The sequence below is a fragment of the Phacochoerus africanus genome, chromosome 5, assembly GCF_016906955.1.
Source record: "Phacochoerus africanus isolate WHEZ1 chromosome 5, ROS_Pafr_v1, whole genome shotgun sequence".
NCBI lineage: Eukaryota > Metazoa > Chordata > Mammalia > Artiodactyla > Suidae > Phacochoerus > Phacochoerus africanus.
In genome coordinates, this window is record NC_062548.1 from 36,094,510 (window position 1) to 36,122,137 (window position 27,628).

At 47.1% G+C, this 27,628-nt stretch overlaps 2 protein-coding genes and 1 long non-coding RNA gene across 8 annotated transcripts in view; 1 reads left to right on the forward strand and 2 right to left on the reverse strand.

Annotated features, from left to right (window-relative positions):
- SNX29 (sorting nexin 29) overlaps positions 1 to 17,473 on the reverse strand; it is a 551,544-nt gene extending 534,071 nt beyond the window's left edge. For all 4 annotated transcript variants that reach the window (XR_007134934.1, XM_047780471.1, XM_047780470.1 and 1 more), the window contains exon 1: positions 17,364 to 17,473. Coding sequence is in view for 3 of the 4 variants with exons in the window: in XM_047780471.1 (XP_047636427.1) it covers positions 17,364 to 17,370 (7 nt within the window). In the remaining variant the exon portion in view is untranslated. The remainder of the gene's footprint in view (positions 1 to 17,363) is intronic.
- Positions 17,474 to 17,543: 70 nt separating this feature from the next.
- On the forward strand, positions 17,544 to 23,633 carry LOC125127456 (uncharacterized). Its single transcript, XR_007134936.1, has 2 exons — positions 17,544 to 17,964; positions 21,955 to 23,633. It is a non-coding gene; the product is annotated as an uncharacterized LOC125127456 (long non-coding RNA).
- Positions 22,095 to 26,570, reverse strand: TNFRSF17 (TNF receptor superfamily member 17). Of its 3 annotated transcripts, XM_047780476.1 has the most exons (4): positions 26,449 to 26,570; positions 26,043 to 26,265; positions 24,937 to 25,068; positions 22,095 to 22,602 (listed from the first exon to the last, which is right to left on the reverse strand). In XM_047780476.1, the coding sequence occupies exons 2-4, from the start codon at positions 26,158 to 26,160 to the stop codon at positions 22,316 to 22,318; spliced, it is 537 nt and encodes a 178-aa protein (XP_047636432.1). In that variant the 5' UTR covers positions 26,161 to 26,265; positions 26,449 to 26,570; the 3' UTR covers positions 22,095 to 22,315. The 3 variants fall into 3 exon arrangements, with proteins under 3 accessions (XP_047636432.1, XP_047636433.1, XP_047636431.1); XM_047780477.1 differs by lacking the exon at positions 26,449 to 26,570 and having other exon boundaries at positions 24,937 to 25,005; positions 26,043 to 26,418; XM_047780475.1 differs by lacking the exon at positions 26,449 to 26,570 and having other exon boundaries at positions 26,043 to 26,417.
- Between the last annotated feature and the right edge of the window lie 1,058 nt (positions 26,571 to 27,628).

Here is a 27,628-nt window from a genome sequence, read left to right on the forward strand (position 1 = left end):
ATTTACTGACCGCAGGAGGTGCCCAGGAGGCCCTTGGCCATGAGGAACGGTGGGAGGACGCTAGTGGGAAGTCACAGGGCATCGTGAGTCCTCATCCTGGCTGGGCTACTTGCTGGCCATGTGACAGGGACAGTCACTTCCCTTCTTAGGGCACTGATTTCTGCATGAGATCACACCTCCTGGCCCTGCAGACTGCAAACATGGAATCTGTGTTGACAGGAGAGCAATCAGTGCTGCTGGTCTCCTTCTTACTTCTCCCAGGATCCTCCCAGGACCAAGAAGAATCCTCCGGTCTCAACCGCTGCAACCACCTAAGCAGGGCAGGGAGCCAGCGTCCACCTACGGGGCCTCAACTGTGGACTAAGCCATTAAGGGACTGGCATCTAATCCTTGACAAAGAAGGGAAGATGGCTCCATCCAGCAGAGGACTAGACCTTCACCCAAGGCCAGTCCCAGGGAAAGTGCTCAAGGAGGGATTCAATTTCAAGTCCACTGGCTCGGCCATCCGCTAAATCCTGCTCCCTCTCAACCCTTGGCAACCCGCAGTGACAGACCCACCACTTGTTCAGGAATGATTTCTCTGTGAAACCCCAGCCTTTCTGCTTCCTTCCTTTTCCAAAAGCAACCCTCAGTCAACACGATCAACCAAATGAACCAAAATAGACTGCTGTTTCTTTTCTTTTTTTTTTTCAATTAAGTGTGGTTGATATACAAGATTGTGTTAGCTTCAGGTACATAGCAAAGTGATTCACAGAACAGGCTTCTTTTTAATTTCTTGTTAGATCACCATGAAAATGAAAAGAGAAGATGTAAAAGCGCCCCAGGGAACACCCTCAGGGGTCCACAAACCTGAAAGAAATGCCAACATCCCCATGGGGCTTGAACTGAGAAATCAGTCACCAGGTTTGGGTGCACACCTGCTGTCTTAGATTAATCTCCAAAATTTATAAACACCTTCTGCAGCTCAATACCGAAAGAACAAACAACCCCTTCAAAAAATGGGCAGAAGATCTAAACACAATTCTCCAAAGAAGACATACAGATGGCCAAAACACACTTGAAAAGATGTTCAACATCACTCATTATTAGAGAAATGCAAATCAAAACCACGATGAGGTTTTGCATCAAAAAGTCTACAAACGATAAAGTGCTGGAGAGGGTGTGGAGAAAAAGGAACCCTATGACACTGTTGGTGGGATTGTAAATTGGTACAACCATTGTGGAAAGCAGTATAGAGATCCCCTAGAAAACTCAGAATAGAACTACCATTTGACCCAGCAATCCCACTCCTGGGCATCTATCCGGAGAAAACCACAACTCGAAAAGACACATGTACTCCAGTGTTCATTGCAGCATTATTTACAATAGCCAAGACATGGAAACAACCTAAATGCCCATCGACAGAGGAGTGGATCAAGAAGATGTGGTACATACACACAATGGAATATGACTCAGCCCTTAAAAGGAACGAAATACTGGCATTTTTAGCAACATGGATGGAGCTAGAAATTATCATGCTAAGTGAAGTCAGTCAGACAATGAGACACCACCATCAAATGCTTTCACTGACATGTGGAATCTGAAAAAAGGACAGAAGGAACTTCTTTGCAGAACAGATACTGACTCGCAGACTTTGAAAAACTTATGGTTTCCAAAGGGGACAGTTCAGGGGGTGGGGGGATGTGCTGGGGTTGTGGGATGGAAATCCTATAAAATTGGATTGTGATGATCATTGTACAACTATAAATGTAATAAATTCATTGAGCAATAAAAAAAAAAAGAATCCTTAAGATCCTACACTAATTTTTACTACAAATCTCCAGGCTTCAGTGACCTTCTGGGGAGACGGAGCAGGAGTTAAGAGCAGGACAGGCCGGGTTCCAGTTCGACATCACCAGCTGTGTGACCATGGCCAAGTTACTTAACCTCTCTGCACCTCCTACAGCTATTAAATGAGTGAATGCATATCATGCATCTAGAACAGTGCCCGGTACACACCAAGCACTGCGCACCTGTTAACCATTACTGCTGTGGTTGTGGGCAATCCTATACCCCAGAGGCCAAAGACCAATGGCTCTAAGAAGTACTTTCACCCGGCTACCTGCCCTCCAGAGCACAGGCGAGGCAATCCATCCAGGCCTCTGAGATGAACTCGGCTGACCACAACAGGAACTCCTGAAGTGTCACTTTAAAACAGTTGCTTTGACAACTGTCAAATTTCTAATTTAACAATTAAAAATTGTTTTAATTGTATTAAAAGTATACATGTTTCGGAGTTCCCGTTGCGGCACAGTGGTTAACGAATCCGACTAGGAACTACGAGGTTGCGGGTTTGATCCCTGGCCTTGCTCAGTGGGTTAAGGATCCCACGTTGCTGTGGCTCTGGCCTAGGCCGGTGGCTACAGCTCCAATTAGACCCCTAGCCTGGGAACCTCCATATGCCGCAGGAAGTGGCCCAAGAAATGGCAAAAAGACAAAGAAAAAAAAAAGTATACATGTTTCACATTATATGGATTTCACTCGATTAAAAAAAAAAATTTAGCAAAGACTGTAACAGGTAAAAAGTGGCCCAGGTCACATTCCTAGAAGTCCCCTGGGGTGGGACAGGCCTCCAGATAGCATCCAGCCCCCACGCTGAATCACGCGGTGGAAAAGCCAAGCTCACTTCTCCAGGTTTCTGAATATGCCGAGCACAGAGTCTTTCTGATGCCAGTAAGTCCTTAACTTCTGCATCAGTCAGCCTCTTAACAGGAAACAGCAGATACTCAAACACCGGGAGTTCAAGGAGGTTCACTTATAAGGGGCCCTACAGTGGAGTGGTGTAGATAAGCGATTCTCAACCAGGACTCTGCCCCCTCCCCCAGAGGACATTGGGCACAGCTGATTTTTAGCACAACTAGGCAGCTGCTACTGGCATCTGGTGAGTAGGGGCCAGGGATGCTGCTACATGTCCTAGAGCGTACAGGGCAGGCCCCCCACCGACAAGGAATGATCCAGCCCAAATGTCAATAGTGCCACAAATGGGCAAGTCTGTCCTAGCGCAAGTTCGATTATCCCATTTCACAGATGATGAAACTGAGGCTCCAAGAGGCTATAAAGAACTTAAACTTCGCCTTGTGCTCTGAACCCCATCTCCTCTCACCTGCTCAGGGACATATTCCCTTGCAGACTTTTTCCCACAGAGTCAATTTTTCTTCCCATCTACGCAACCCCTACAGCACATGAGGATGCCGGAATATCTCCCCCCGGTTTCATAAAAACCCGGTCTTGATCCACAGGGGACCCAATTTCTCTGCTGCCCTGCCCAGCACTGCCCTTCCTGCACAAGTGCAGCCAGGCCCCCTGTGAAGGTCACCCCTTCCAGACGACTGTCCCCAGCTCTGGCCAAAGGACTATTTTGCTCCCCTCTCTTCCTACACTGAATTATCTATCTACACAGGGGCCATAACATCTGGAAGCGCAGATGACCATGTAACAGATGACTTACTGACATATCAAACACATGATAGAGTCAATGATATTATGTGATTCGTTCAATGTACCCTGCAAACCTGCAATTAACGTGGCATTTCTACAGAGCCCTGTAAGCATGTGGGGTGTTGGCGCCAATGATTTGTCTCTCTGGTTTTCACCGAAAAAAACCTGCACCTTCAACATCCCCTGGAACAGAAATCAGCAGACTTTTTCTGTAAAGAGCCAGAGTAAATATTTTAGGTTTTGGTCATAACTACTTAACTCTGCTTATGGCTCAAAAGGAGCCCAGACAAAACACTAATGAATGAAGCCAGCTGTTTACACAAACAGACCCTGGGCTGGACCTAGGCCATGGCCATGGTTTGCAGACCACTGCCCTCGCGGAATTAACCAGAGGGTCGTTGGCATTTTAAAAGTTAAAATTATAGTGTCTTTGTTTCCAGATTTTATCGCCACCCAGGAAGCAGTAGATGGTGACATGTTAGGGATCCCCAGCAGGTTGTAGACCAGGCCCGTATCTTAATCATGTTCCCATCTACCCTCACTCTAGAGCCAGCTCCACAGCAGAGCCTCACAAGGGACGAGCCCTTCATCAGCCTGTGGTCCCTGGGAAGATTCATACTCAGTCACATCTGCAGGCATCTGGGATGCCTGGTGCTCTCAGCCCAGTGGGGAGTTGGGTGCTGCTGCTTTTGTAGTTGACTTTCCACCCTAACCCCCAAATCCACAACCATTCCAATAACGAAACAGGAAGAAAGCAGATAAGAAGGAGGAGGGGGCAGAAAGCACAGCCCCACATCAGCCTGAGTCATGTTCAAGGTCAAGATGAGACCCCTCCGATGCTTCCAGGGTCAAGCAGAGGGTGGAAAGGCGTGGAGTGGGCAGGAAAGCAGAAAGAGGGTGGAGCAGAGGCGGTGGGAACCAAGGCAGATGCCCCTAGAGAGACGTGGCTGCTACTGAGCCCCGGCTGACAGCACGGAAATGCCAGCACAGCATTGCCCCATCTCCTGGTTTTTCAAGGGAAGCTAGAAATTCACATTTTTCTATCCATTAGTTGGCACCGAGTTATACTCTTTTTAGAGCAGGGTTTCAGCCAACTCTGCATGAACCAAACATAACGTGCCTGGAGGCCAGATGTGCTCCCAGTTTTCCATCCGGAGATACACATTAGGCCTCTACCTCCACATGTAGGGTGGGTGCTGGCAGTGCCAATAACAGACAAAGGAACTGAGGCCAGGAGACGATCACGTGCCCAAGGAACAGCCCAGTGCAGACAGACCTAACATTTTACCCCAGAGCCCAGGCTTCCAACCTCCACAAGACCAGATAACCTCTTGGACAGATCAACTTGAAGGCAGAAAAAGGGCTCCCTTTCAAAAGGCCACCAAAGGAAAACCGGGCACTGATGGCTGACTCAAGTATCCCCTTCTCTGAAAACCATCCTGCCTGGACCCAATAAACCGCTCTCTGAACTGTGCTCCCTTGCCCTCCAGCCACACGGCACCCCTGGTACAGTCCCGATTGCAGAAAGGATCATGGGGGACCCTGAGCCTGCACCTTGAGCCCTCCCTGGGCAGTGAGCCTTCTCAGGAATGGAACGAGCTTTAACACGCCTTTCCTCACAGAAGGCGCTCAACAACAGCTGAAACAAGACTCCAGGGTTCGGTTCTGTGGTTCCTTTAAATGGAGAGGACCAGGCGGGGCCAGGACACAGCAGCCGCCTCATGCACGCAATACCCAGCGTGAAGGGCTGGCTTTGTCTGCAGTAGCACAGCAACGGCAAAAACGGACAGTCATTCGTCCCCAAAGTCAGGGCGCTGGTTCCCAGTACATGGTGGGGTAAAGTGGCACAGCTGGGTGAGGACAAAAGGACAGACTGTCCGCCACCACGCAATGGAAAGAGGAGGCTCTGCTTGGAGGCAGATGGGCTCGGGCCATCCAAGTGGCCTTGTATATGCCGAAGGACGAAGACGAGGTCAACAGAATTTTCATATTCGGACAAAGAGTTCACTCTAGAGCAGGGGGCAGCACACATTTTCTATAAAAAACAAAATGGTAAATATGTTAGGCTTTTCAAGCCATAGGGTCCCTGTCACAGCTACTCAAATCTGCCATCGTCGTGGGAAAACGGCCAGACACAATAGCAAGAATGGCTGTGGCTGGGTTCCAATAAAGTTTTATTTACAACACAGGTAGCCAGCCCAGTTTGCCAACCTTTGCTGTAGGAAAAAACATGAAAGAAGTTCCCGCTGTGGCACAGCAGAAACGAATCCCACTGGGAACCATGAGATTGCAGGTTCGATCCCTGGCCTCCCTCAGTGGGTTAAGGATCCGGTACTGCCATGAGCTGTGGTGCAGGCTGGTGGCTACAACTCCAATTGGACCGCAGGCACAGCTCAGTTCAGGCGTTGCTGTGGCTGTGGCGTAGGCCTGCGGCAATAGCTCTGATTAGACCCCTAGCCTGGGAACCTCCATATGCCGTGGGTGTGGCCCTAAAAAAGCCAAAAGACAAAAAAAAAGAAAAAAACAAGAAAATTAACAGCATCCACTCTGAAGAGATAGTGTATCTTCTCTCATGACTGGAGAAATGACAATTTTAAACTTAACAAATTAACCCCCACATTACCATTATATAGCTACTGAATTCACCAAGAAACATTTTAAATGAAACTCCCCATTGCTGGCAAAGCTCCAAGGAAACACAACTGTCAGACTAGCCATCATCAAAAAGTCTACAAGTAAGAAAGGCCAGAGAAGGTCTGGAGAAAAGGGAACCCTCTTACACAGTGGGTGGAAATCTAAATTGGTGCAGCCACTATGAGAACAGTATGGAGACTCCTTAAAAGCTAAAACTAAAATCACATTCCTGGGTACACATCTGGAAAAGACAAAACTCTAATTCGAAAAGAAACAACCTCCCCAATGTTCACAGCAGCCCTATTTATAATAGCCAAGATATGGAAGCAACCTAAATGTTTGAGAGATGAATGGATAAAGATGAGATACATATATACAATGGGATATTACGCAGCCATAAAAAACAATGACATACCAGCATTTGCAGCAACTTGGATGGACAAAGAGATTATCATATTAAGTGAGGTAAGTCAGAGAAAGACAAATATCATATATCACGTATATGTAGACTCTTTTATTTTTTTATTTTTTTTTTATTTTTTTTTATTTTTTGCTTTTTAGGGCCAGGCTAGGGGTCAAATTGGAGCTAGAGCTGACAGCCCACACCACAGCCACGGCAACATGGGATATAAGCCAAATCTGCGATCTATACCACAGCTCACAACATTGGATCCCCAACCCACTGAGCAAGGCCAGGAATCAAACCTGCATCCTCATGGATACTAGTCGGATGTATTTCCACTGTGCCACAATGGGAACTCCCAATGTGGAATCTTAAAAAAAAAAAAAAAAGGTACAAATGAACTTATTTAAAAACAGAAATAGGAGTTCCTGCTGTGGCACAGCAGAAACAAACCCGACCAGTAACCATGAGGATGTGGGTTCAATCCCAGGCCTTGCTCAGTGGGTTAAAGATTCAGTGTTGCAATAAGCTGTGATGTAGGCTACAGACACAGCTAAGATCTGGCTTTGCTGTGGCTGAGATGTAGGCCGGTAGCTGTAGCTCTGATTCAACCCCTAGTCTGGCAATGTCCATACGCTGCAGGTGTGGCCCTAAGAAGGCCCTAAAAATAAATAAAAACAGAAATAGGAGTTCCTGCCATGGCTTGATGGTAACAAACCTGACTGGTATTCATAAGGAAGCTAGGCCAACCCCTGGCTTTGCTCAGTGGGTTAAGGATCCAACATTGCTGAGCTGAGGCATAGCTTGCAGATGCAGCTTGGACTCTGTGGCTGTGGCACAGGTGGGCAGCTAAAGCTCTGATTTAACCCCTAGCCCAGGAACTTCCTTACGCCTTGGTTGCAGCCCTAAAAACATAAAAAAAAATTAAAAAACAGAGAGAGAGAGAGAAAGAAAGAAAGAAAGAAAGAAAGAAGAGAAAAAAGAAAGAAGAAAGAAAGAGAAAGAAAGAAACGAACGAACGAACGACACCCACAGACACAGAAGACCAAGCAACTTGTGGTTACCAAAGGGAAGGGGGTTGGGATACATGAGGAGTTCGGGATTAGCAGGTACACACTACTGCATATAAAAGGAATAAACACCAAGGACCTACTGTAGAGCAATGGAAACTATACACAATACCTTCTAATAACCAATAAATGGAAAAGAGTCTGAAAAAGAATACATACGTGTGTGTGTGTGTGTGTGTGTGCAACCTAATCACTTTGCTGTACACCTGGAACTAACACAACATTGTATATCAACGATACTTAATTTTTTTTTGTTTGTTTGTTTTTTAGGGCCGCACCCACGGCATACGGAGGTTCCCAGGATAGGGGTTGAATCAGAGCTACGGTTGCCGGCCTACACCACAGCTCACGGCAACGCCAGATCCTTAACCCACTGAGCAAGGCCAGGGATCAAACCTGCAACCTCACAGTTCCTAAGTCAGATTCCTTTCCACTGTTCCACAACGGGAACTCCTCAATGATACCTAAATTTTTTTTAAAAAGATGAAGTCCCCCATTGCTGGCAAAGCTCTGGGAAACAGATGCACCACTGGTAATTGTACAGGGCGTATTGGTAGAGTGTCCTGGAAGGCAATGTGCAGGGAGAACCAGAAGCTCCAAGAATCTCAAAGCACCTTCTCGAACCCTGGGAAACTAAGCGAGGCAGAAATGGCAGAGGGTGGGGGTGGGGGTGGGGGGGTAACTATTTCAACAGTCCCCCCATCTCCCAGTCCTCCAGGTACTGAGGATGGCACTGAACCGCCATAACTCACTTTCATTTCCGTCTTCTGGTGAGGGAATGAAGAGTCAGGGAAGTCTGGGGGTTTGGGGTTGGGAGATACAAACTATTACACTTAGAACGGATAAGCAACCAGATCCCACTCTACAGCACAGGGAACTGCATCCAGTCTCCTGGGATAGACCATGATGGAAGAGACTATCAGAAAGGGAATGTAGGAGTTCCCATCGTGGCTCAGTGGTTAACAAATCCGACTAGGAACCATGAGGTTGCGGGTTCGATCCCTGGCCTCGCTCAGTGGGTTAAGGATCTGGCGGTGCCGTGAGCTGTGGTGTAGGTGGCAGACACGGCTCGGATCCCTAGTTGCTGTGGCTGTGGTGTAGGTCGGAGGCTATAGCTCTGATTCAACCCCTAGCCTGGGAACCTCCACATGCTGCAGAAGCAGCCCTAGAAATATCAAAAAGACGAAAAAAAAAAGAAAGGTAATGTATATATGTGTATGAGGGGGTCGCTTTGCTGTACAGCAGAAATTGGCACAATGCTATAAATCAACTATAATAAAAATTTTTTTAAAAAATCAGAGTTCAGCGACTTGCTCAGTTCTTCAAAGGGGGAGTAAAATGCATGACGGCCTGACTGCCCCAGTGTTTTCCACTGCAACGTGACGCCTGACTAAACACCAGGTCAGGGTGCACGGTTTCCGAAGCGTTCTAGAACAACAGCCCCCAAATCAAATCCAGCTACTGCAGTTCCCCTAAGTAAAGTTTTATTGGAACACAGCCAGGTCAGGGTGCACGGTTCCCGACAAGTTCAACGAACTACAGCCCCCAAACCAAATCCAGCTCCTGCAGTTCCCCTAAATAAAGTTTTATTGGAACACAGCCATGTCCTCTCATTCACACAGTGCCTATGCTGCTTTTACACACAGGGCCGAGTCGCTGCGATGGAGACCGGATGGCCCGCAGAGCAGAAAACACTGCCTGTCTGGCCCTTTACAGAAAGCATGTGCCAAATCCATCTTAGAACATCGCAAATGGAATTTACTTTCTTTTCCTATCACGGGAGAAAGGGTAAATAATTGCGGCACATCAGTTTAGTGGAAATGTTGGGCAGTATTTTTAAATAATTGTGAAGAGAAGGAACACAGGTAAATGCCATAATAAGTGGAAACACTAATTCAAGGGTAGACTCCATGCAATTAGGTAGAATGCATGTGCCTTGAATACGGACTGAAGGGGAGTACCTAAAACACTAAATACTTGATATGCCAGAGAAAAGGTATATTTACAGGCATATTCTGTGTTCACAATAGTCTTTAATGTCGTTTGGGGGCTTTTCTTTTTCTTTTAAGGTGGAGGAAGAAAGAGCAGGTTTCAAAATGGGCAGAGGCAGGCAAGGGGAAACAAGATGCCATGGGCCAGGATCCCCCAGCTTCTTGCCGGGTGGGCAGAGGTCGGGGCTGGGGACGGGGCCTCACTCCCTGGAGGCTGAGCACTGCTGCACCCCACAGCCTTCCCATCCACCTCCTCAGGGGCCTCACCCCTCGCTCAGATGTCACCTTCCTGGCGAGGCCTTCCTTGCCCACCCCCATTCCAAATCCCAAGACCCCGGCCCCTTCAGTTCCCCCTCCATCCAGACGACAAGTGGGACAGACGCCACCCTTGGGCTCTGGGCTGGGCACGTGATCCACACCTGGGCACCCTGGGCCACGGTGCCAGGTTCCAGGATGGCCAGGTGGCCGGCAGGACCGCTGGGAGTCAGTGCAGGGCTTCTGTCGGAGCCATCAGGAAAGAGGCCTGCTCTGCTCAGGGTTGCTCCATGGTAGGATGTGACCCAAGAGCTGCCAGTGGCCCCCTGCCTCCATGCAGGGGAGGCTGTCTGAGGGTGAGGCCACCAGAGAGAAAGCAGAGCTGCGAGCGGCACAGACAGTGGTCCTGATGACTTCAAGTGCCAGCTGAGCCTGAGGCCAGCGCGATCCCTAGAACTTCTCATCACAAGATGCTTTAAACTCCCATGCTGCTGGAATCAGCTTCTGCCACATGTAACTGAAAAGAGCCCTGGGAGGTCCCTGGTGGCTCAGGGGGTTAAATGGGCATGTCAGTGCTGTGGTATGGGTTGGATTCCTGGCCTGGGAACTTCCACCTGCCACCAACACTTTCATGTCAATGCCACTCCAGGGAAAGCATCCTAAAGACATCACCTAAAGGAAGGAAAACTAGCTTGATCGAAAACGTTCACTGCATCATTACTTATAACAGGAACAACAAGAAAAAAGCAAGGGGAGGAAGAGAAGTTTCCACAATAAAGTCAATAATTTAAAAATTATGGGGGTTCCCACTGTGGCCCAACGAGATTGGAGGTATATCTGAAGCGCTGGGACACAGCTTCGATCCCCGGCCCAGCACAGCAGGGTACAGGCCCGGCATTGCCTCAGCTGCAATATAGGTCGCCACTGCAGCTGGGATCTGATCCTGGGCCCAGGAGCTCCACGTGTCTTGGGGCGGCCAATAAAAGAGAAAAAAGAAAAATAAAAATTATGCTACATGTAAAAAATTATTGTCCATATAGTGATCAATATGAAGGCCATGCAACGATATGATAAAGTTTTATCCAGAAAGGTTAAGGGTAAAAGCAAAATGTAAATTTATGATAGTGATAAAACTACTTCAGCCTATATGTGCTTCTCAATCTTTTTTTCATTCCCTCCTAGGATCCTTTTTACATATTTTTTCTTTCTTTCCTTTCTGTTTTTTGGCTGCACCCACCACAAAAAAGCTCAGGCCAGGGATCAAACCCAAGCCACAGCAGTGACAACGCTGGATCCTTAACCACTAGGCCACCAGGAAACTAGATGTGTTTTTCTTAATCAACCCTGCAGTGAAACTTTAATGCCACAGATAAATCGTACATCATGCATATCTTTGCTATAGACCTAAGAGTAGGCATTTTGCCCCCACGAGAGTGATATTACCCCGCTGAGAACACGAGGCCCATGTACAGCCAAGGAGGCAGCAGCATGTAAGGTGCTTTACCTGGGATTCCCACTGCCAGAATCTAGAGAACTTAGTTCCAATATTTTACACCTCTGAGTACCTGACTTCCCAGTGGCCCCCCCAGGCACAGCCACGTGACAAGGGAGCGGGAGTGTGGAGACCCTGGGATTGAGCACAGGGCCACTGGCTGCAAAGGAGGCACTCGATGTCTGCTGACAGGGGAACACATCCTTCTTGCCATCTGCCAAGCGGGTCACCCAGGGCCTTCGTGAGGGGCGAGACGCTGCTCTCGTCACTTTTTCTGCTTTGAATGAAAACCACAGCTCTTCTTTTTCCATTCACTCATTTCAGCTGAGTCTATTTTTTAACTGAAGTACAGTTAATTTACAATGATGTACTTCAGGTGTACAGCAACGTGATTCAGAATATATATAAATACTGGATGTGTGTGTATATATATTTATACATACACTGAATATACATATATATATATGTATATATTCTTTTTCAGATTCTCTTCCATTCTAAGTTACTACAAGATACTGAATATAGTTCCCTGGGCTCCACAGTAAGTCCTTATTTATCTGCTTTATATGTTGTACTACAAATCTGCTAACCCCAAATTCCTAATTTATCCCCCCCATCAGCTGATCTTTTATTCCAAATACAAACCACTGCTGGAGATGCCCAGTCAATGCCAAAGAGAAAACCGTGACTTTCAACATTCTAGAAAAAAAAAGAGAAAGTTGCCAAAAGATATCAAAACATCAGGCAAGAAATAGCAGCAAATTACCCACTAAGCCCCCAACTCTGGTGTTTCGGGCCCTTAGAGCTTGTCTGTTTCACTAATTATTTGACCTCTCTGGGTCTGCCTTTCCCCAGCCCTTAAAAGGGGGACTTCAGGGTCTTTCTAACTTAAGGATTCGTGGCAGAATAATTATTCAAGGACCTTCAGGGGTTCCCTGGTGGCCTAGCAGTCAAAGGATGTGGCTGTCACTGCTGTGGCACGGGGGTGGGGGGACTGGGGAAAAAGACCTTCAAATGAAAAGTCCTACAGAAGACAGTGTTTGAGAATCATAATGATTTTCTTTCTTTCTTTTTTTTTTTTTAGGGCCGCACCCACAGCATATGGAGGTTCCCAGGCCAGGGGTCAAAATCAGAGCTACACCACAGCCACAGCCACGACAGATCTGAGCTGTGTCTGTGACCTACACCACATCTCATGGCAACACCAGGTCCTTAATCCACTGAGCAAGGCCAGGGATGGAACCTGCCTCCTCATGGATACGAGTCAGATTTGTTTCCGCTGAGCCACGACGGGAACTCTGACTTTCTGATTCTACAGGTTATACTTTCCCAGTAAGAGCAAAAGCATTATCAGAAAATCAGAATTCCTTAGCTAGCAGAGCCCAGTAATCAAGTGGTCCTACACTGGATTCCTTAAAGAAAAACAAGTAAATCGTCACCCTATCACCCTGAGACAACCACCCACATCCAACAGGTATCCATGCCCCTGGCAATTTGTTTACTTCTGCATACATATATGAATCCACAAGCATGGTTTTATGTGCTTGTTTTAATGTGTGTCAAGGTATATATTTTGGGTATAATTCTGCACCCTGCTTTTTAGGGAAGATCAGTGTTGAGATACAGCCCCAGTGATGTGTGTGAATCTATTTTATTCCTTTTCACATCTTGGAGGTTTGCATCATGTGACCACCCCGCATATATCTGTCCCCTCCCCTATTAATGGGCACCTTAGTTGTTTCTGGCACCATCATGCCCAGTTATCTCGTATATGCATTACCTAACCATTCCACTTCCTGGTTATCTGCGCATCATGTGTTCGGCCTTCTACCCATCTGACCTCTGACTCAAAATGTTTTCAGCTACAAAACACAGCAGACGCCAACTGCCAATTTACAGGCTATGCGAGACACTAAGTAACATGCACACCACAGCAAAAGGACGGCATCAGCAAAATCCCACAAAGAAACCTTACTGGATAAACTGTTCCCTTCAACAAAAACTGCAGGGGGGCAGAAAAAGAGAGAGAGATGAAAGGGGAACCTGTAGTTTAAAAAAAGACTCTGTGCTTCAAAGGATACCATCCAGAAAGTAAAAAAAACCACCCACAGACTGGGAGGGAAAAAAAAAATTGTAAGGGTCTCTGATAAAAGATTAGTATCCAGAAGCTATATAGAATTCTTACAGCTCAATAATAAAAACAACCAAACATTTTTTTAATTGGACAAAGAACCTGAAACAGCCATCTCTCCAGAGAAAAAACACAAATGGCCATAAGCACGTGAAAAGATGCTCAATGTCATTACACATTAGGGAAATGCAAATCAAAACCACAAAAAGACACCACCTCACACTCACTAGAAGGGCTACTATCAAAAGGTCCATGGGCAAGGACATGAAGAAACTAGAACCTTCATGCAGTGCTGGTGAGAATGGAAGATGGTGCAGCTGCTTTGGAAAACAGTCTGACAGTTCCTCAAACGCACCCGGCAGCTCGCCTCTTAGATAACGACCCAAGGGAAATGAAAACATGTGTCCCCACAAAAGCTAGTCCGTGACTGTTTCCAGCAGCTTACTCATTAACAGCCAAAAAGCAGAAAGGAGTCAAATGCCCATCCAATGTTGAATGGATAAACAAAACGTGGAACACCCACACGGTGGAATATTATTCAGTCGCCAAAAGGAGGGAAATACAGAAACATGGACAACACGATGAATCTTAAAAACATGACACTGCATGAAGAGAGTCAGACACAAAGGGCCGCATATTGCAGGATTAGACTTATGTGATCGGTCCAGACGAGGCAGATCCACAGAGAGACAAAGTAGATTAGTGGTTGCCTGGGGCTGAGGGAATGAAGAACAGCTGTTAATGGATCAGGGGCTTCTTTTTGGAGTAATGAAAATATTCTAAAATGTATTATGGTGATGGCGCAATTCTGCAAATATGCAAAACAGTTTAAAAAATAAAAATTAAACTTGAAAAGAGAGGCTACAAAAAAAATTAAAGGACTAACCAATTTGCATTGTTTCAACCTTAGACACTGAGCTGTAAAAAATACACTATAAAATTATAAAGCAACCATGGAAATCTGAACAGTGAGTACCTGCTATTAGTGAACTACTTCTAATCTTTTATAGGTACAATAATGGAATTGAGCTATGTTTTTAAAAAAGGTGTCCCTATATTTTAAAGATATATATTTTTTAAACTGTACAGATGAAATGATGTAGTGTCTGGGATTTGTTTCAAAATAAACTGGGGAGAAAGGTAGGAAGAAGATGTGGGGGAAGTGGTCATGAGTTGGTAATTAATTGTTCATTAGACTGTTCTGTATTAAAAAAAAAAACAGAAGAGGGGAAATATTTCCATGTCACGTTATTTTATGTGCCAATTATTAATCCTATAGGAGGAAAACCCCATTTCAACTGCATTCTCAAGGAACGAGTGAAAATACCTTGGACTTCCCCTTCCATCCTCAGCAACCACTTTTCCCCTCAGTTACCATCTTTCCAAGATACTCAGTGTTATATCCTTAAAAAGCCATTTGTTGGCTTCCGTCTGTAATTTATTCAACCTTGGACCTAACAGCTTTTCTTAATTTAAAACAATTTTACGGCCACACCCATGGCATATGGAAGTTCCCAGGCCAGGGACTGAATCCAAGTTGCAGCTGTGACCTACATAGCAGCTGTGGCGATGCCAGCACCTTTAACCCGCTGCACCAGGATGGGGATTGAACCCGCATCTCTGCAGAGACCCAAGCCACTGCAGCCAGATTCTCACCGCACAGCACCACAGCAAGAACTCCTGATTAAATTTTAAAATTTCCAGAGTTCCCATTACGGCTCAGTGGTAACAAACCCAACTAGTATCCACAAGGATTCAGGTTTGACCCCTGGCCTCACTTAGTGGCTTAAGAATCCAGCACTGCCATGAGCTGTGGTATGGTTTGCAGATGTCACTCAGAACCCCAGTTGCTGTGGCTGTGGCATAGGCCAGCCGCTGCAGCTCCAGTTCGATCCCCAGCCTGGGGATTTCCATATGCAGCTTGTGTGGCCCTAAAAAAGCAAAAAAAAAAAAAATTAAAACTTCCTTAGCTTTGATCTTTGATATTAGCTTGCTCCTTGAAGGATACATTGTCAGTTTCCCTTGGCTTGTCAATTTCAGGGACTCCTGCCATGAAGGCTGCAGAGAAAAACCTCCACAACTGTGAGCTTGAGGCACAGAGGCCTTGGTGCCGTTGAAAGGAAGAGATTTTCTTTTTGTTGTTCTTCTCTAAAAGGAGGTCTTAGGCCAGCCACAGCCCTTGTCCCAGAGCTGGGCCAGAAAACAACCCCACTCGTTACAGAAACAACAGCAGCTCCAAGCTCCTGACTACCCATCTTTGTCACAGGCACAGAACCAATCCCTTTGCCTGAGTAATGTTACTTGGTCATTTCAACACACCTAAGAGAAAGGTACTATTATTTATCCCCATTTTGTTGAGACTTCCAGAATGGTCGAGTAACTTGCTCTAAATCACACAGCTATAAGTGGCAGAGTGCGGATGTGAACCCAAGCTGTCTGCCCCCAGGGTCTGCACCTATCCTAGGCCATATTACCTCCTGGGTTGAAACCAGCTCATCACATCTCTGCTGTGGTATCACTAACGAAAGGAGCAGAAACTCTAATTAGGCCAAAAATCAGCTGACAACAGACGCTGGACTATCTCCCAGGAAAAATCCCCCTCCCCAGCTCCCTCATTAGGACTATCAATTTCACAAATCTAGCTCTTGACCAGCAAAACCAAAGGCACCCAACGCATGGGAAATGATCCACAGAGATAACTTAAAAATTAAAGAGAGACACATGGCCTTCGCCTTGCCCCGCCTTGACCTCCAGAAATGCCTGGATGCAAGTCCAGGGCAGCAAGGCTGCCTGCAGGGATTCTTTAAAGGCGACTCCACAGTGAGGGGAAAACAGGCAGAAGGAGGGTAGGCGGGTCCTCCTAAGTAAATCCAGATCCCAGTCAGGGCAGCTGGGAGGCTTCCCTGAGTCACTGCCATCTCCACATACAACACTCAGGAATGACTTAGCACCAAAACACCAACAGATCTCACGAGTGGAAAGGGCTGAGAACACACATCCAAGTGTAGGGACTAAACTTCAGAAACCCTGGGGACAGGTGGTCCACACGTACCTCCCAGGCTCCCACCCAAACCACCCCTATGTCCCTGGTGGGAGGGAGAGGGTTGGACTGGGAGGAGCAGAAGAATGGTCCCCAGATGGACTCAGCATTGGCCAAGAGGGAAAGAGCTGCAGGGCGGGACAAGGAAGACCTCAAATGAGCCAGGAAAAGCAATGGAAGGAGCTGGAGTATGAAAAAATAACCAAAATACAAAAGCAAGGACCAGAGAGGGAAAAGGAGAACCTGGAAACGAGTGACTGGATCAGCAAAGCACGGCGGGGAGAAGGGGAGAGGCAACACGAGGGACAGGAAGACAAAGAGGCAGGAGAACTCCGAATCCCCTGGGAACCGAGAGCTAGGGGGACAGGGGGTTCAGGGGGCAGCAAGCCAGGACTGAGAGGCCACTCTCTGGCTATGTGGGGGCTAGAACGACTGGGGACAGGGGCCTGGGTAGTGGCAATGACTGGGGAGCAGGGAGACTGGACACTGGAACTGGGGCTCAATGGGTCTAGGAGTTAGGAGGGACTGAGACAAGGGAGGTCTGAGAACTGGGGTCTGGTAACTGGGCAAGGGGGTCGGAGGACCGGGAGGACTGGAAGGGACTGGGGATTTGGGGGACAGGTGTCCAGGAGCTGGCTGTACGTGGTGGGCAGGAGTCAAGGGACTAGTGCCTGGACCCGCCCGGGACGCCAGAAAAGTGCAGGTGACCAGGGGCCAGGAACTGGGCGTACATGGGGTCCGGAAAGTGGGAGCGATGGGACGGGGTCCGCGAGCGAGCGGGACGCGGGGACTTGGGGGTCGGAGTGTGCAGCTGGAGCGCCGGGAGCCGGGGCGGCCGGGGCGGGTGACAGCGGCCAGGCCGCCACTCACCACTCATGGTTCCGCTCCCCGGACCGGTGCCCGCGGTGCCGCCGCAAGTGCCGCCGCCAGTGCCGCCACTGCCGCCGCAGCGCTCCAGACAGGCCAGGAGACAGCGCGCCCCGCCCCATTCGCCGCCCCGCCCCGGAAGTGGAGCGCGGCCGCCGCGGCCCCGCCCCGCGACCCGGAACGTAAACACCGGCGCCAGCCCGCGGCGGCAGAGTCTGGGCGGTAAGGGCTGTGGAGGTGGCTGGGCTCTCCCGGGCAGATCGGAGACCTAGGCAGGGACGCCCCGCGATCCGGGGTGCGGCAGGGACCGGACGGGCGCCTCTCCGCCATCCTGGGCTTACTGTCTGTGGGGGAGCCAGACATTGAACACGGCCACGAGAAATGAGGCAACAGAGTTCCACTGAGCGCTAGGAGCGGAAAAGGGAGATTAAAAAGAAGGGATGGGCCAAAGCGTGGGGACGGAGAGATGAGCAGTCCTAGAGGACCTCTCTATGGCGACCACTTGAGAGACCTGGATGGTAAGAAGGAGATGGCCTGGGAAGATCCGCAAGAAGCGTGTTCCAGAAGCAACCTCCTGCCTCAGGAGGTTGACTGGACTAAGAGGGTGAGTGAGAAAAGGGGCGTGCGAAGAGATTCAAGAGGTTGAGTGAAGGGCCTTGCAGGCCATGGAGAAGTGGTTGAACTTTTCTGTCCTAACTCTGAGGTGATAGGGGAATGGGAAATCATTGCAAGAATTTAAGCAAAGGAGTGACACAAGCTGAATTAGGTTTTAAGACGATTCCTCTTCCTGAGCTGAAAATGAATAGTAGCGGGTCTAGGTGAAGGAGCAGGTGTTTAGGGGCCGTTGCAGCTGTCCTACAAGAGATACTAGTGCCTGGGGCTGGGGTGGTGGGGCAGTGGAGTGAACGTGGATGGGTGGAAGGATCGAGTTTGAACACGTGTTCACAATAGTCTTAATAAACCCAGGTTCCTGCCCCATTTTACAGATAAGGGAAAGAAGATTCAGAAAGGTTAAAGGAGCGTTTTTCCAACTTGTTTTGCACACAACCCAGAGTAAAAGAAAATGCATTTTACACCACAAGCCAGTACACAAATGCCCACACTTAAGATGTTTTAACATTTCTATAGGCAATGTAGTCTCTTCAATTTTTCTTTTTAACAGTGCTGACAGAGACAGTGGATCCACTTCTAAGTCTTGATCCACAAAACACTGACTTGAGGCCCCACTGGGAAATGAAGCCAAATTCCAGCCCAGTTCACAGCCTTATGGTCTTCCTACTACATTGTGTCTCAACTGGTAATCTCTGCCTCCTGAGAATTTACCTTTTGGACTCAGCAGAGGTCAAGAGATTTTTGGCAAAGGATGCTCTGCAGCATTATTTATGATAGAAAAAAAGTGAAAGTACCAAAGCCTGGTTACAGAAGAATAGCTTAGCAAATCATGGCCCACCTCACAAAGAATCTCTTGCAGTAGCTGGAAAGGCTGATTATAAAGATTATGGACTACTATGTAGCACAGAGAACTATATCCAATATCCTGTGATAAACCATAGAAAAATATGAAAAAAATGTAAACATATATACAGCTGAATCACTGCTGTGCAGAAGAAATTAACACATTGTAAATCATCTCTACTACAATAAAATAAATCTTTAAACAAAGATTATGGAAAGGCCAATGATAATACAGTAAGTAAAAAAGGCCCCATGTGGAGTTCCCATCATGGCGCAGTGGTAAATGAATCTGACTAGTAACCACTGAGGTTGCAGGTTCCATCCCTGGCCTCGCTCAGTGGGTTAAGGATCCAGTGTTGCTGTGAGCTGTGGTGTAGGCCGGCAGCTGCAGCTCCAATTTGACCCCTAGCCTGAGTACCTCCATATGCCACAGGTGCGGCCCTAAAAAGCAAAAAAAAAAAAAAAAAGGGCCCCATGCAAAATGGTCTGTACACCACGATTACAGTTGTGTCAAAATACAGCCATGTGTAGGGACTCTGAGAGAATATAAAAATGAAACCAACTGTGTGGTTGGTGAGGTTGTTTTTCCCATTTTCAAAATTGTCCTTTACAATTGTTGCTAATTTGTTAATCTAAAGAGTCAGTGTTTCTGGGAGTTCCCGTCGTGGTGCAGTGGTTAACAAATCCGACTAGGAACCATGAGGTTGTGGGTTCGATCCCTGGCCTTGCTCAGTGGGTTAAGGATCCGGCGTTGCCATGAGCTGTGGTGTAGGTCGCAGACTTAGCTCGGATCCCACGTTGCTATGGCTCTGGCGTAGCCCGGCAGCTACAGCTCTGATGAGACCCCTAGCCTGGGAACCTCCATATGCCAAAGGAGCAGCCCAAGAAATGGCAAAAAGACAAAAAAAAAAAAAAGAGTCAGTGTTTCTGAATCGTCCCTCTCCCTGATTGCCCCCTAGAAAGCCTAGTTTAGGGTCTGTCTGCCTCTGTAACCTTTGGTGAGGCATCACACGCCTGCTTCATGGAATTGTCATGATGGTTTGTGTCACACCTTCTTGTAGTGCCCTGTACCGGTTCTTCATGGTACTTGAGACGAGTGAGTTCCGAGACTGTAGCATGTGCCTTACATTCTCTACCACCCACTCAAAAGTATTGTAATTCCTTCTTCCTGAGATTGAGCCTGGTACTGGAGGACCAGGTCAGAAACCTAATGTCAGCAGCTATTCTGGGCTTTTGAAAAATAGAAACTCACTGAGTGTCTAAGGGGAGAAGGAAGAAGGCCTGTGAGAAGCTAGGAGCAATATTCCTAGGCCATATCATAGAAAAAGGGTGCACCTATCCTCGGAGAGTAGACCTCAAAGGGAAGGACTAATAAATAATGTGATGGTGTTCTTCCCACCATGACTCAGTGGAAAGGAATCTGACTAGAATCCAGGAGGATGCAGGTTCGATCCCTGGCCTCGCTAAGTGGGTTAAGGGTCCAGCATTGCCCTGAGCTGTGTGTAAGTCACAGACGTGGCTGGGATCTCGCCTTGCTGTGGCTGTGGTATAGGCCAGCGACTATAGCTCTGATTTGACTCCTCATCTGGGAACCTCCATATGCCGAGGGTGTGGCCCTAAAAAGACCAAAAAAAAAAAAAATTGTGATGGCAATGTAACTAACACAAAGTACTTTTATGGGGAAAATATCTATTTATATAAATGTGTGTGTGTGTGTGTGTTTTCATTTAATCCTTAAAACAATATTATAAGTAGATACTGTTATTATGCCCATTTTACAGATGGGGAAACAGGCATTGGGTGGTTAAGTAACTTTCTCAAGTTTCCCAATGTCTACGACTTCCTAGTAACAGACCCAGGATTCAAACTCTAAGAGCCGGTGCCTTAATCACTATACTCTCTTGTCACCTATGGCCCTCAAGGGCCTGGAAGGGACCCCACCTGGGGTTCAAAGTTCCCACCAAGTTTCCACATATCCCTAACCTGACACAAAAGCCACAAAGCCCCAAGACCTTGAAGGTCTATGCTGTGATGCCAGTGGGCATCTTACCTATGATCAGAGGAAGCAGATTACCAGTCAAGAAAGGAAACCAAAAGAAAAAAAAAAAAAAAGCAAATTATCAGCCCTTCCATAACAGCCCAGGACTTTTGCACAACCCCAGGAAGGGAACCCTCCCCCAGTAACGACTAAAATTGGAGCCCAAAGAGATGGGAAACTCAGAAATGGAAATAAATTGATGTGAAAAGAAAAAAAGGAATAGAGCAGAATGTCTGGGTTTAAATCTGGTTCTGCCATTCGCTGGCCTTGATCTGACTCAGTTCTGTTATCATCTGTAGCACGGAGCTAATAACCGCCCCCCTAACTTGTGGTTTGTTGTATGTGGTAAATGACTGCGTACAGATAAAGCATTTGGAACAATCCCTGGCTGTTAGGAAGCCAGATAAGTGCATTAGGTCATAATAATGACACTTAATACACCTTTATCACAATTTGCAACTATACATGTACTACTGATTATAATGATGCCTGATGCCTTCATTAAGCTGGAAGCTCACAAGGTCAGGAACCGGCCATGCACTGCACACAGAAAATGAGTGTAGCGGGCGACTTCCTGCTATAAGGCAGTCTGTTAACCATCCAGCTTATCTCTGTGGAAGCTCCGCTTCCATCCCGGCCCCTGGGCAGTGGGTGAACAAACTGGCATTGCCACAGCAGTGGCTCAGATTCGATCCCTGGCCAGGGAACTTCCATTTGCCATGAGGGTGGCTGAAAAAGAAGAAGAAAAAAAAAAAAGGAGTTCCCGTCGTGGCGCAGTGGTTAACGAATCCGACTAGGAACCGTGAGGTTTCGGGTTCCGTCCCTGCCCTTGCTCAGTGGGTTGATGATCCGGCGTTGCCGTGAGCTGTGGTGTAGGTTGCAGACGCGGCTCGGATCCCGAGTTGCTGTGGCTCTGGCGTAGGCTGGCGGCTACAGCTCCGATTAGCCTGGGCATATGGAGGTTCCCTAGCCTGGGAACCTCCATATGCCGCGGGAGCAGCCCAAGAAATAGCAACAACAACAACAACTACAACAACAAAAGACAAAAAGACAAAAAAAAAAGGAATTAGTGTGACTGACTCTAGGTTCTCCTCCATACAGAAAGCACGGAGGATAACCTCGCTTCCCTTTCCCACTAAAGAGAGAAAGCCAGTCTCTCCTGAAACGTGTGTGTGTGTAGAAGAGAAGTGATGTCGGCATAGAAATGGGTGACGATGGGATCTACGCATTGAGGTGCCTTTTTTTTTTTCCAATGGTCAATTTAATCATGAAACCGACGATGTTTCCACAGCTAAGTTCCCATCAATAAGGTGGAAGGAAACATAAAGGTTTTCCAGAATTAGAGGACCAAGATCTATACCACCCACCGAGGAGTCAGGCGTCCTAAAGAGATGACACATCATCCTTTCCTTCCAACAAAAGACTTTCCAAGTAGCTCTCTGCCATCGAAACGGTGCGTTAATCATCTGGTAGAAATTGATTTCTCCAATGCCAGGGCACTCTCGGCAGCTAGCAGGCTGCTGCAGTAGCCGTTTGTTTTCGTGGTGACAAGGATGGTGGCGCCTTCCTCCATGGCTGGAAGTGGAAAGAAATGGTCGGAATTGACCTTTGGTTCGCTCTGGACACAGTCTTCACACGTACATTCCTCTACCGTGTATTCCGGGCCTCTCGAAAGCAGCGTTTCCACACCCATCCGGCCCTCGCTGCCATCGCCCAGGTCAGCGCCAGCACCCTTCTGGGGAGCCGATCCTGAGGACGCAGAAACAGCACCGTTAACCCGAACTCTTCAGGGCGCCTGGTCGTGCCAGACTTCGCAGCGCACATGGGGGATCCGAGCAGCACCAGGCAGATCTCTCATGACTCAGTGAATGAGAGGGCCCCAGAGTCGTGCGTGAACGGACAGCCCATGGGCCACACTGGCTTCAAAGACATGCGTGGTTTAGGGCAATGCAGGGTTTTTTAAGTGTTTGCTCATCTGTTTTATGGTGACCCTCACTTAAAAAATCAAGAGATTATACATACAAATCTACAAATCTAAACAACTAGCCCCCCCACACACTTTTTTTTTGGTCTTTTTACAGCCGCACCCATAGCATATGGAAACTCCCAGGCTGGGGAGTCAAATCAGAGCTGCATCTGGCAGCCTACACCACAGCCACAGAGACTCTAGATCTGAGCCGTGTCTGGACCTATGCTGCAGCTCGCGGCAGCGCTGGATCCTTAACCCATTGAGGGAGACCAGAAATCAAACCCACATCCTCATGGATGCTAGTCGGATTCTTAACCCTTTGAGCCACAATGGGAACTCCACGGCCACTTGGAGTGGACATTCCTACATGGGAACAAATGGGAGTCAACGGCACCTGTCTACTCCAAGCAGAGCCCAGGCTCCCCTGCTGCAGAAGCCTCCAGAAGCCCCACTATGTTAGTTTTTCACCCCCTTGGCCCTTGGACATATGAAGGTACTGACCCCTTTAACACATACGAAATGACAAATTACCATATGCAGGCACACCAAAGCCAGTCTCAGGTGATGCACTAGTGTGCAAAATAGGGAATTCCCGTTGTGGCTCAGTGGTAACAAACCATGAGGACGTGGGTTTGATCCCTGGCCTCGCTCAGTGGCTTAAGCATCCAGCGCTGCCTCGAGCTGTAGGCTGCAGCTATAGCTCCAATTCTGTCCCTAACCTGGGGACAGAATATGCCTCAGGTGTGGCCCTAAAAAGACCAAAAAAAACCCCAAAAAGAATTCAAAATAAAGATGCCTTTCTTACAGAGCATTTTGTGGCCAATTCCTTTTTTTTTAATGCAGCTCTCATGACCTCATGAGGCAGGAGTCCCCACTGGCTGCCCCTGAAGGCACGTTTTACTGTCTTCCCAACCTTCCACTGTGTCGTGTCACTCCATCTTCCAAAACATCACACTTAAAGTCACCTACCTGTCTCTCAAACCCCAGGTAAAAAAAGACAAATGAGTAAGTGACATGGAACAGCCACCTCCCTCTCACTGTATACTGAAACGAAAATGAGGTGGATGCTTTTCAGATTATGCATGGAAAATACATGCATAAAGAAATAGGGCCAAAAAAAAAAGGAAATGGAGCAGAGCTACAAAGTATTTGATAAACAAATCATGGGCAAAGGTACAGAAAAAAAATTTTTTTTTAGGGCCGCACTCACAGCACATGGAAGTTCCCAGGCTAAGTGTTCCCACTGTCTATATGCCACAGCCACAGCAATGCCTTATCTAAGCTTAGTCTGCAACCTACACCACGGCTCAAGGCAATGCCAGATCCTTACCCACTGAGAGGGGCCAAGGATCAAACCCTGCATCCTCATGGATACTAGTCAGGTCCGTTATCACTGAGCCACAACAGGAACTCCAAAAAAAAATTTTGGGGGGGGGACCATGCCCAAGGCACACAGAAGTTCCTGGGCCCAGGGTTGAACCCAAGGCGTGCTGCCGTGACAAAGCTGAATCTTCAACCCAGTGCATCACAAGGGAAATCCAGAAATATATTTATCTTAAGAAGCCCTTAAGTAGAATGGTCATTTCTCTGGGGATGGTTTTCTATTGCTTAAGAAAGATAATCATCTTTTAGAAGCTTGCTCAAATAATCCAGGAGCAACTGGTCTTCATTTCTAGCATTTTTCAGCAGTAAAATGGTCCCTCAAGCAAACACTTACATTTGTATTAGAATATGGACACAGATCTTGCCAAATATATTTTTCCTGATAGGAGCAGACCTGGCTCGCTGTTTCAGGGGGCATGACATTTGATCCATGTGCTAATTTCGGCCAGAGAGAAGGATGTTCCCCAAGGAAGCCTCAGTCCCTCGGAAGAGTAATTACCGAGGGAAGAATGTCTGTGGGGAAGGCTGACACCTGCAAAGGAGGGTGTAAACACCGGAGAGAAAGCTCCCTTCTTCCAAGAATTTCCTTTAACATAACTGTCGTCTGACACACTCTAAAGGGCTCTCCCCAAACCCGTTGCTCAACAGGACAAATGAAAACAAACTGAAACTCACAAGCGCAACCTCCTGGAAACAGATTTCAAAAGATGGGCCATCAAAGTCAAACCAACCTGGGTTTCTAAGTTCGTCCCTCAGTGGTCCGGAGCTCCTCTTCCTTAGCAAGAACATCAAGATGAAAACTGTCAAAGAAACTATCAAGCTCAGGCCCAAACAGGTCCAGAGAATCACATTTGTTCCTTTCACTGAATTAAAAAAATGTCAGAGAGAGAATGAACTAATAACGTCATATTCACATCCAGTAAAGGTTGTTTTTTTCTCTCCGAGTCTCCCTAATGCCTTGGCACTGACTTTTAAATTCTAGATAATGCTTAATTAGGAGAGGTGATTTAAAAAAAAAAAAAAAAACCTCTGTGGTTAAGAGTGCTGAATGAAATCGGGTTCAGTTCTGAATAATTACTTTGCTCCTGTCGGCATTTAAATAATTGCTTTATTTTCTTACTCTTTTTGATGCAGAAAATCTCACCACCTTCCTGGAATGTTACTGCTCTAAATAAATAGTCAGTAGAGAGAGAATACTTCACACCAATTGTAACCGAGCAGAGGCTGTGGGGCTCCTGAGCACACAAGTCTTTCTGGGTCCTCCATCCTGGGCACACAAGTCTTTCTGGGTCCTCCGTTTCTGGTTTTTAGGAAATGAGCCCCAGCCTCCTTAACCTTCCCTGAGTTCCAAAGGGCAGCTGCTAATCAGGGAAGGAAGGGGATGCAGAGACCAGGGAGGAGCCGTCAAGAGACAGCAGGGCAGCCTTGGGCGGGGTCCTGATTCCTCCTTAAGGAATATCCATAACAATGTCTTTGAGCCTCCATGCAGAACCAAAACCCCCAACACATGGAAACACTACTGGATGAAACGGTCTTCATTCCGGGGAAGAAGGAGGACCACTAGCTTTGAAAGACAATGCAAGCTGGGCTCTATCCTGATCCTTATCTTGGCCCTATTTTCCACTCCTCAAGCTATCAAAGCACCTCCTAGCCCCCTTCCAAGGTGGGCAGTCTTTAAGGCATTAGCCTGCTGTGGCCGCCTTTGCCTGGCAAAGCAATAAAGCTGTCTTTTTCTCCTTCGCCCCAAGTTCTGTCTCCACATTTCTATTCCGAAACAGTGGACGGAGGCCGAGTTTTCAGCAACACAATGAACAATTGTTCAAGCAGTATTACTTACTTGTATTACAATAATGCTGACACGTTACAGGCGGGGTATTAGAGCATCGAAGGCGACAGGGTTTGCAAGCAATCAGCAATCTGTCAAAATATTCATTCTGGTAGCACTGCTGAGCCATCTGGAACTTGGTCGCAAAAAGAAACAGGGAAACCACAGAAAGAACAGCATGGAAGGACCCGTAAAATCTCGTCGAGAATTCCCCACAAAAATGTAGTGACAGCAGCTAGAATGTCAAGGGGGAAAAAAAAGAATGTTGCGTCGATGCCTTGGTTCTTATGGGGGCTGATGCCCAGGTCTGTGGCTGAGGATTTGAATACCAACACTACTTCCAGTTTCTTTCCAGTTTCAAAGTTTGAGTCTTGGGTATCGTAAGAGATGGAGTATACCTACCCAGAGCAAACCATACCTGAAACAGAAACTCCTTATTTATAGAGGAAATTTCTCAGCCAGGTGACAGTCACAGGATGTAGACAATCCTGAAACATTAAGCAGAAGGTTCAGTAACCATTTTCGGAGCATCTGTTCGTGAGCTATGCTGTGTGATGGGCCCCAGGGAGAGAGACCAGACAAGGTCTGTGCCTTTAAGAACTTAAAATCTAACAGGGAAGATGATGGGGCGGGGGGGGGGGGGGGGGGGAATGGGATGGAGTAGGAGTTTGGAGTTAGTAGATGCAAACTATTATATTGAGAATGGATAAACAACAAAGTCCTACTATAGCCCAGGGAACTAGATCCAACCTCCTGGATACACATGTTTAACTCAGTGACTTTGTTGTACTGCAGAAATGGGCACAACATTATAAAGCAACTATAGCAGTAAAATCAAAAATAGGGGAGGTAGAAATTCACTCAACTACAAAAGAATATAGTAAGAAGTGACAGAATGTGAGAGGAAAGGAATAGCAAGCACGCTTGCCAGGTTTTAAACCTAGGAAGATTGGAGTTCGCGTCAGGGCTCAGCAGAAATGAATCTGACTAGGATCCAAGAGGAGGCAGGTTTGATCTCTGGTCTCGCTTAGGGGGTTAAGGATCTGATGTTGCTGTGAGCTGTGGTGTAGATTGTAGACACGGCTCGGATCTGGTGTTGCTGTGGCTGTAGTGTAGGCTGGCAGCTACAGTTCCGATCAACCCCTAGCCTGGGAACCTCCATATGCCGTGGGTGCGGCCCTAGAAAGACAAAAATAAATACATAAATAAACCTAGGAAGAATCCCAGAATTCCAACACATACGGAATTCTAGGGTAAAAATTAAATGGGCAGAAGATAGGTTTGGGACATAACAATAACAATAATGATATGTTAAAATTAATATATTTTAATATATTATTAATAGCTATGTTTCATTGTTGAAAACTTAGGAAAAAAAAACAGTTGAGCCTATAGAAAAATTATGCATAGTCGTAGCATCCATAAATAATCAGTTAATATTTTGATGTAGTACAGAGTTTGCCGATAGGCCTGCCAACGTGTTTTGTTGGCCAGCTTCTGATATTGATCTTTCTGGAAGGATTTCTGTAGGTGGATAGATAGATTGGTTGGTTGGTGTAGTACACTTTCCTTTTTTTTTTTCTGCTTTTTAGGGCCAT

Coding starts and splice junctions, on each gene's coding strand:
- TNFRSF17 (XM_047780476.1), bottom strand. CDS start 26,160: ATGGCTCAGCAGTGCTACCAGAATGAATATTTTGACAGATTGCTGATT. Junction 25,069..26,042: donor TCAGCATTATTGTAATACAA/GTAAGTAATACT, acceptor TTTTTAATTCAG/TGAAAGGAACAAATGTGATT. Junction 22,603..24,936: donor GGACGAACTTAGAAACCCAG/GTTGGTTTGACT, acceptor CTGCGTCCTCAG/GATCGGCTCCCCAGAAGGGT.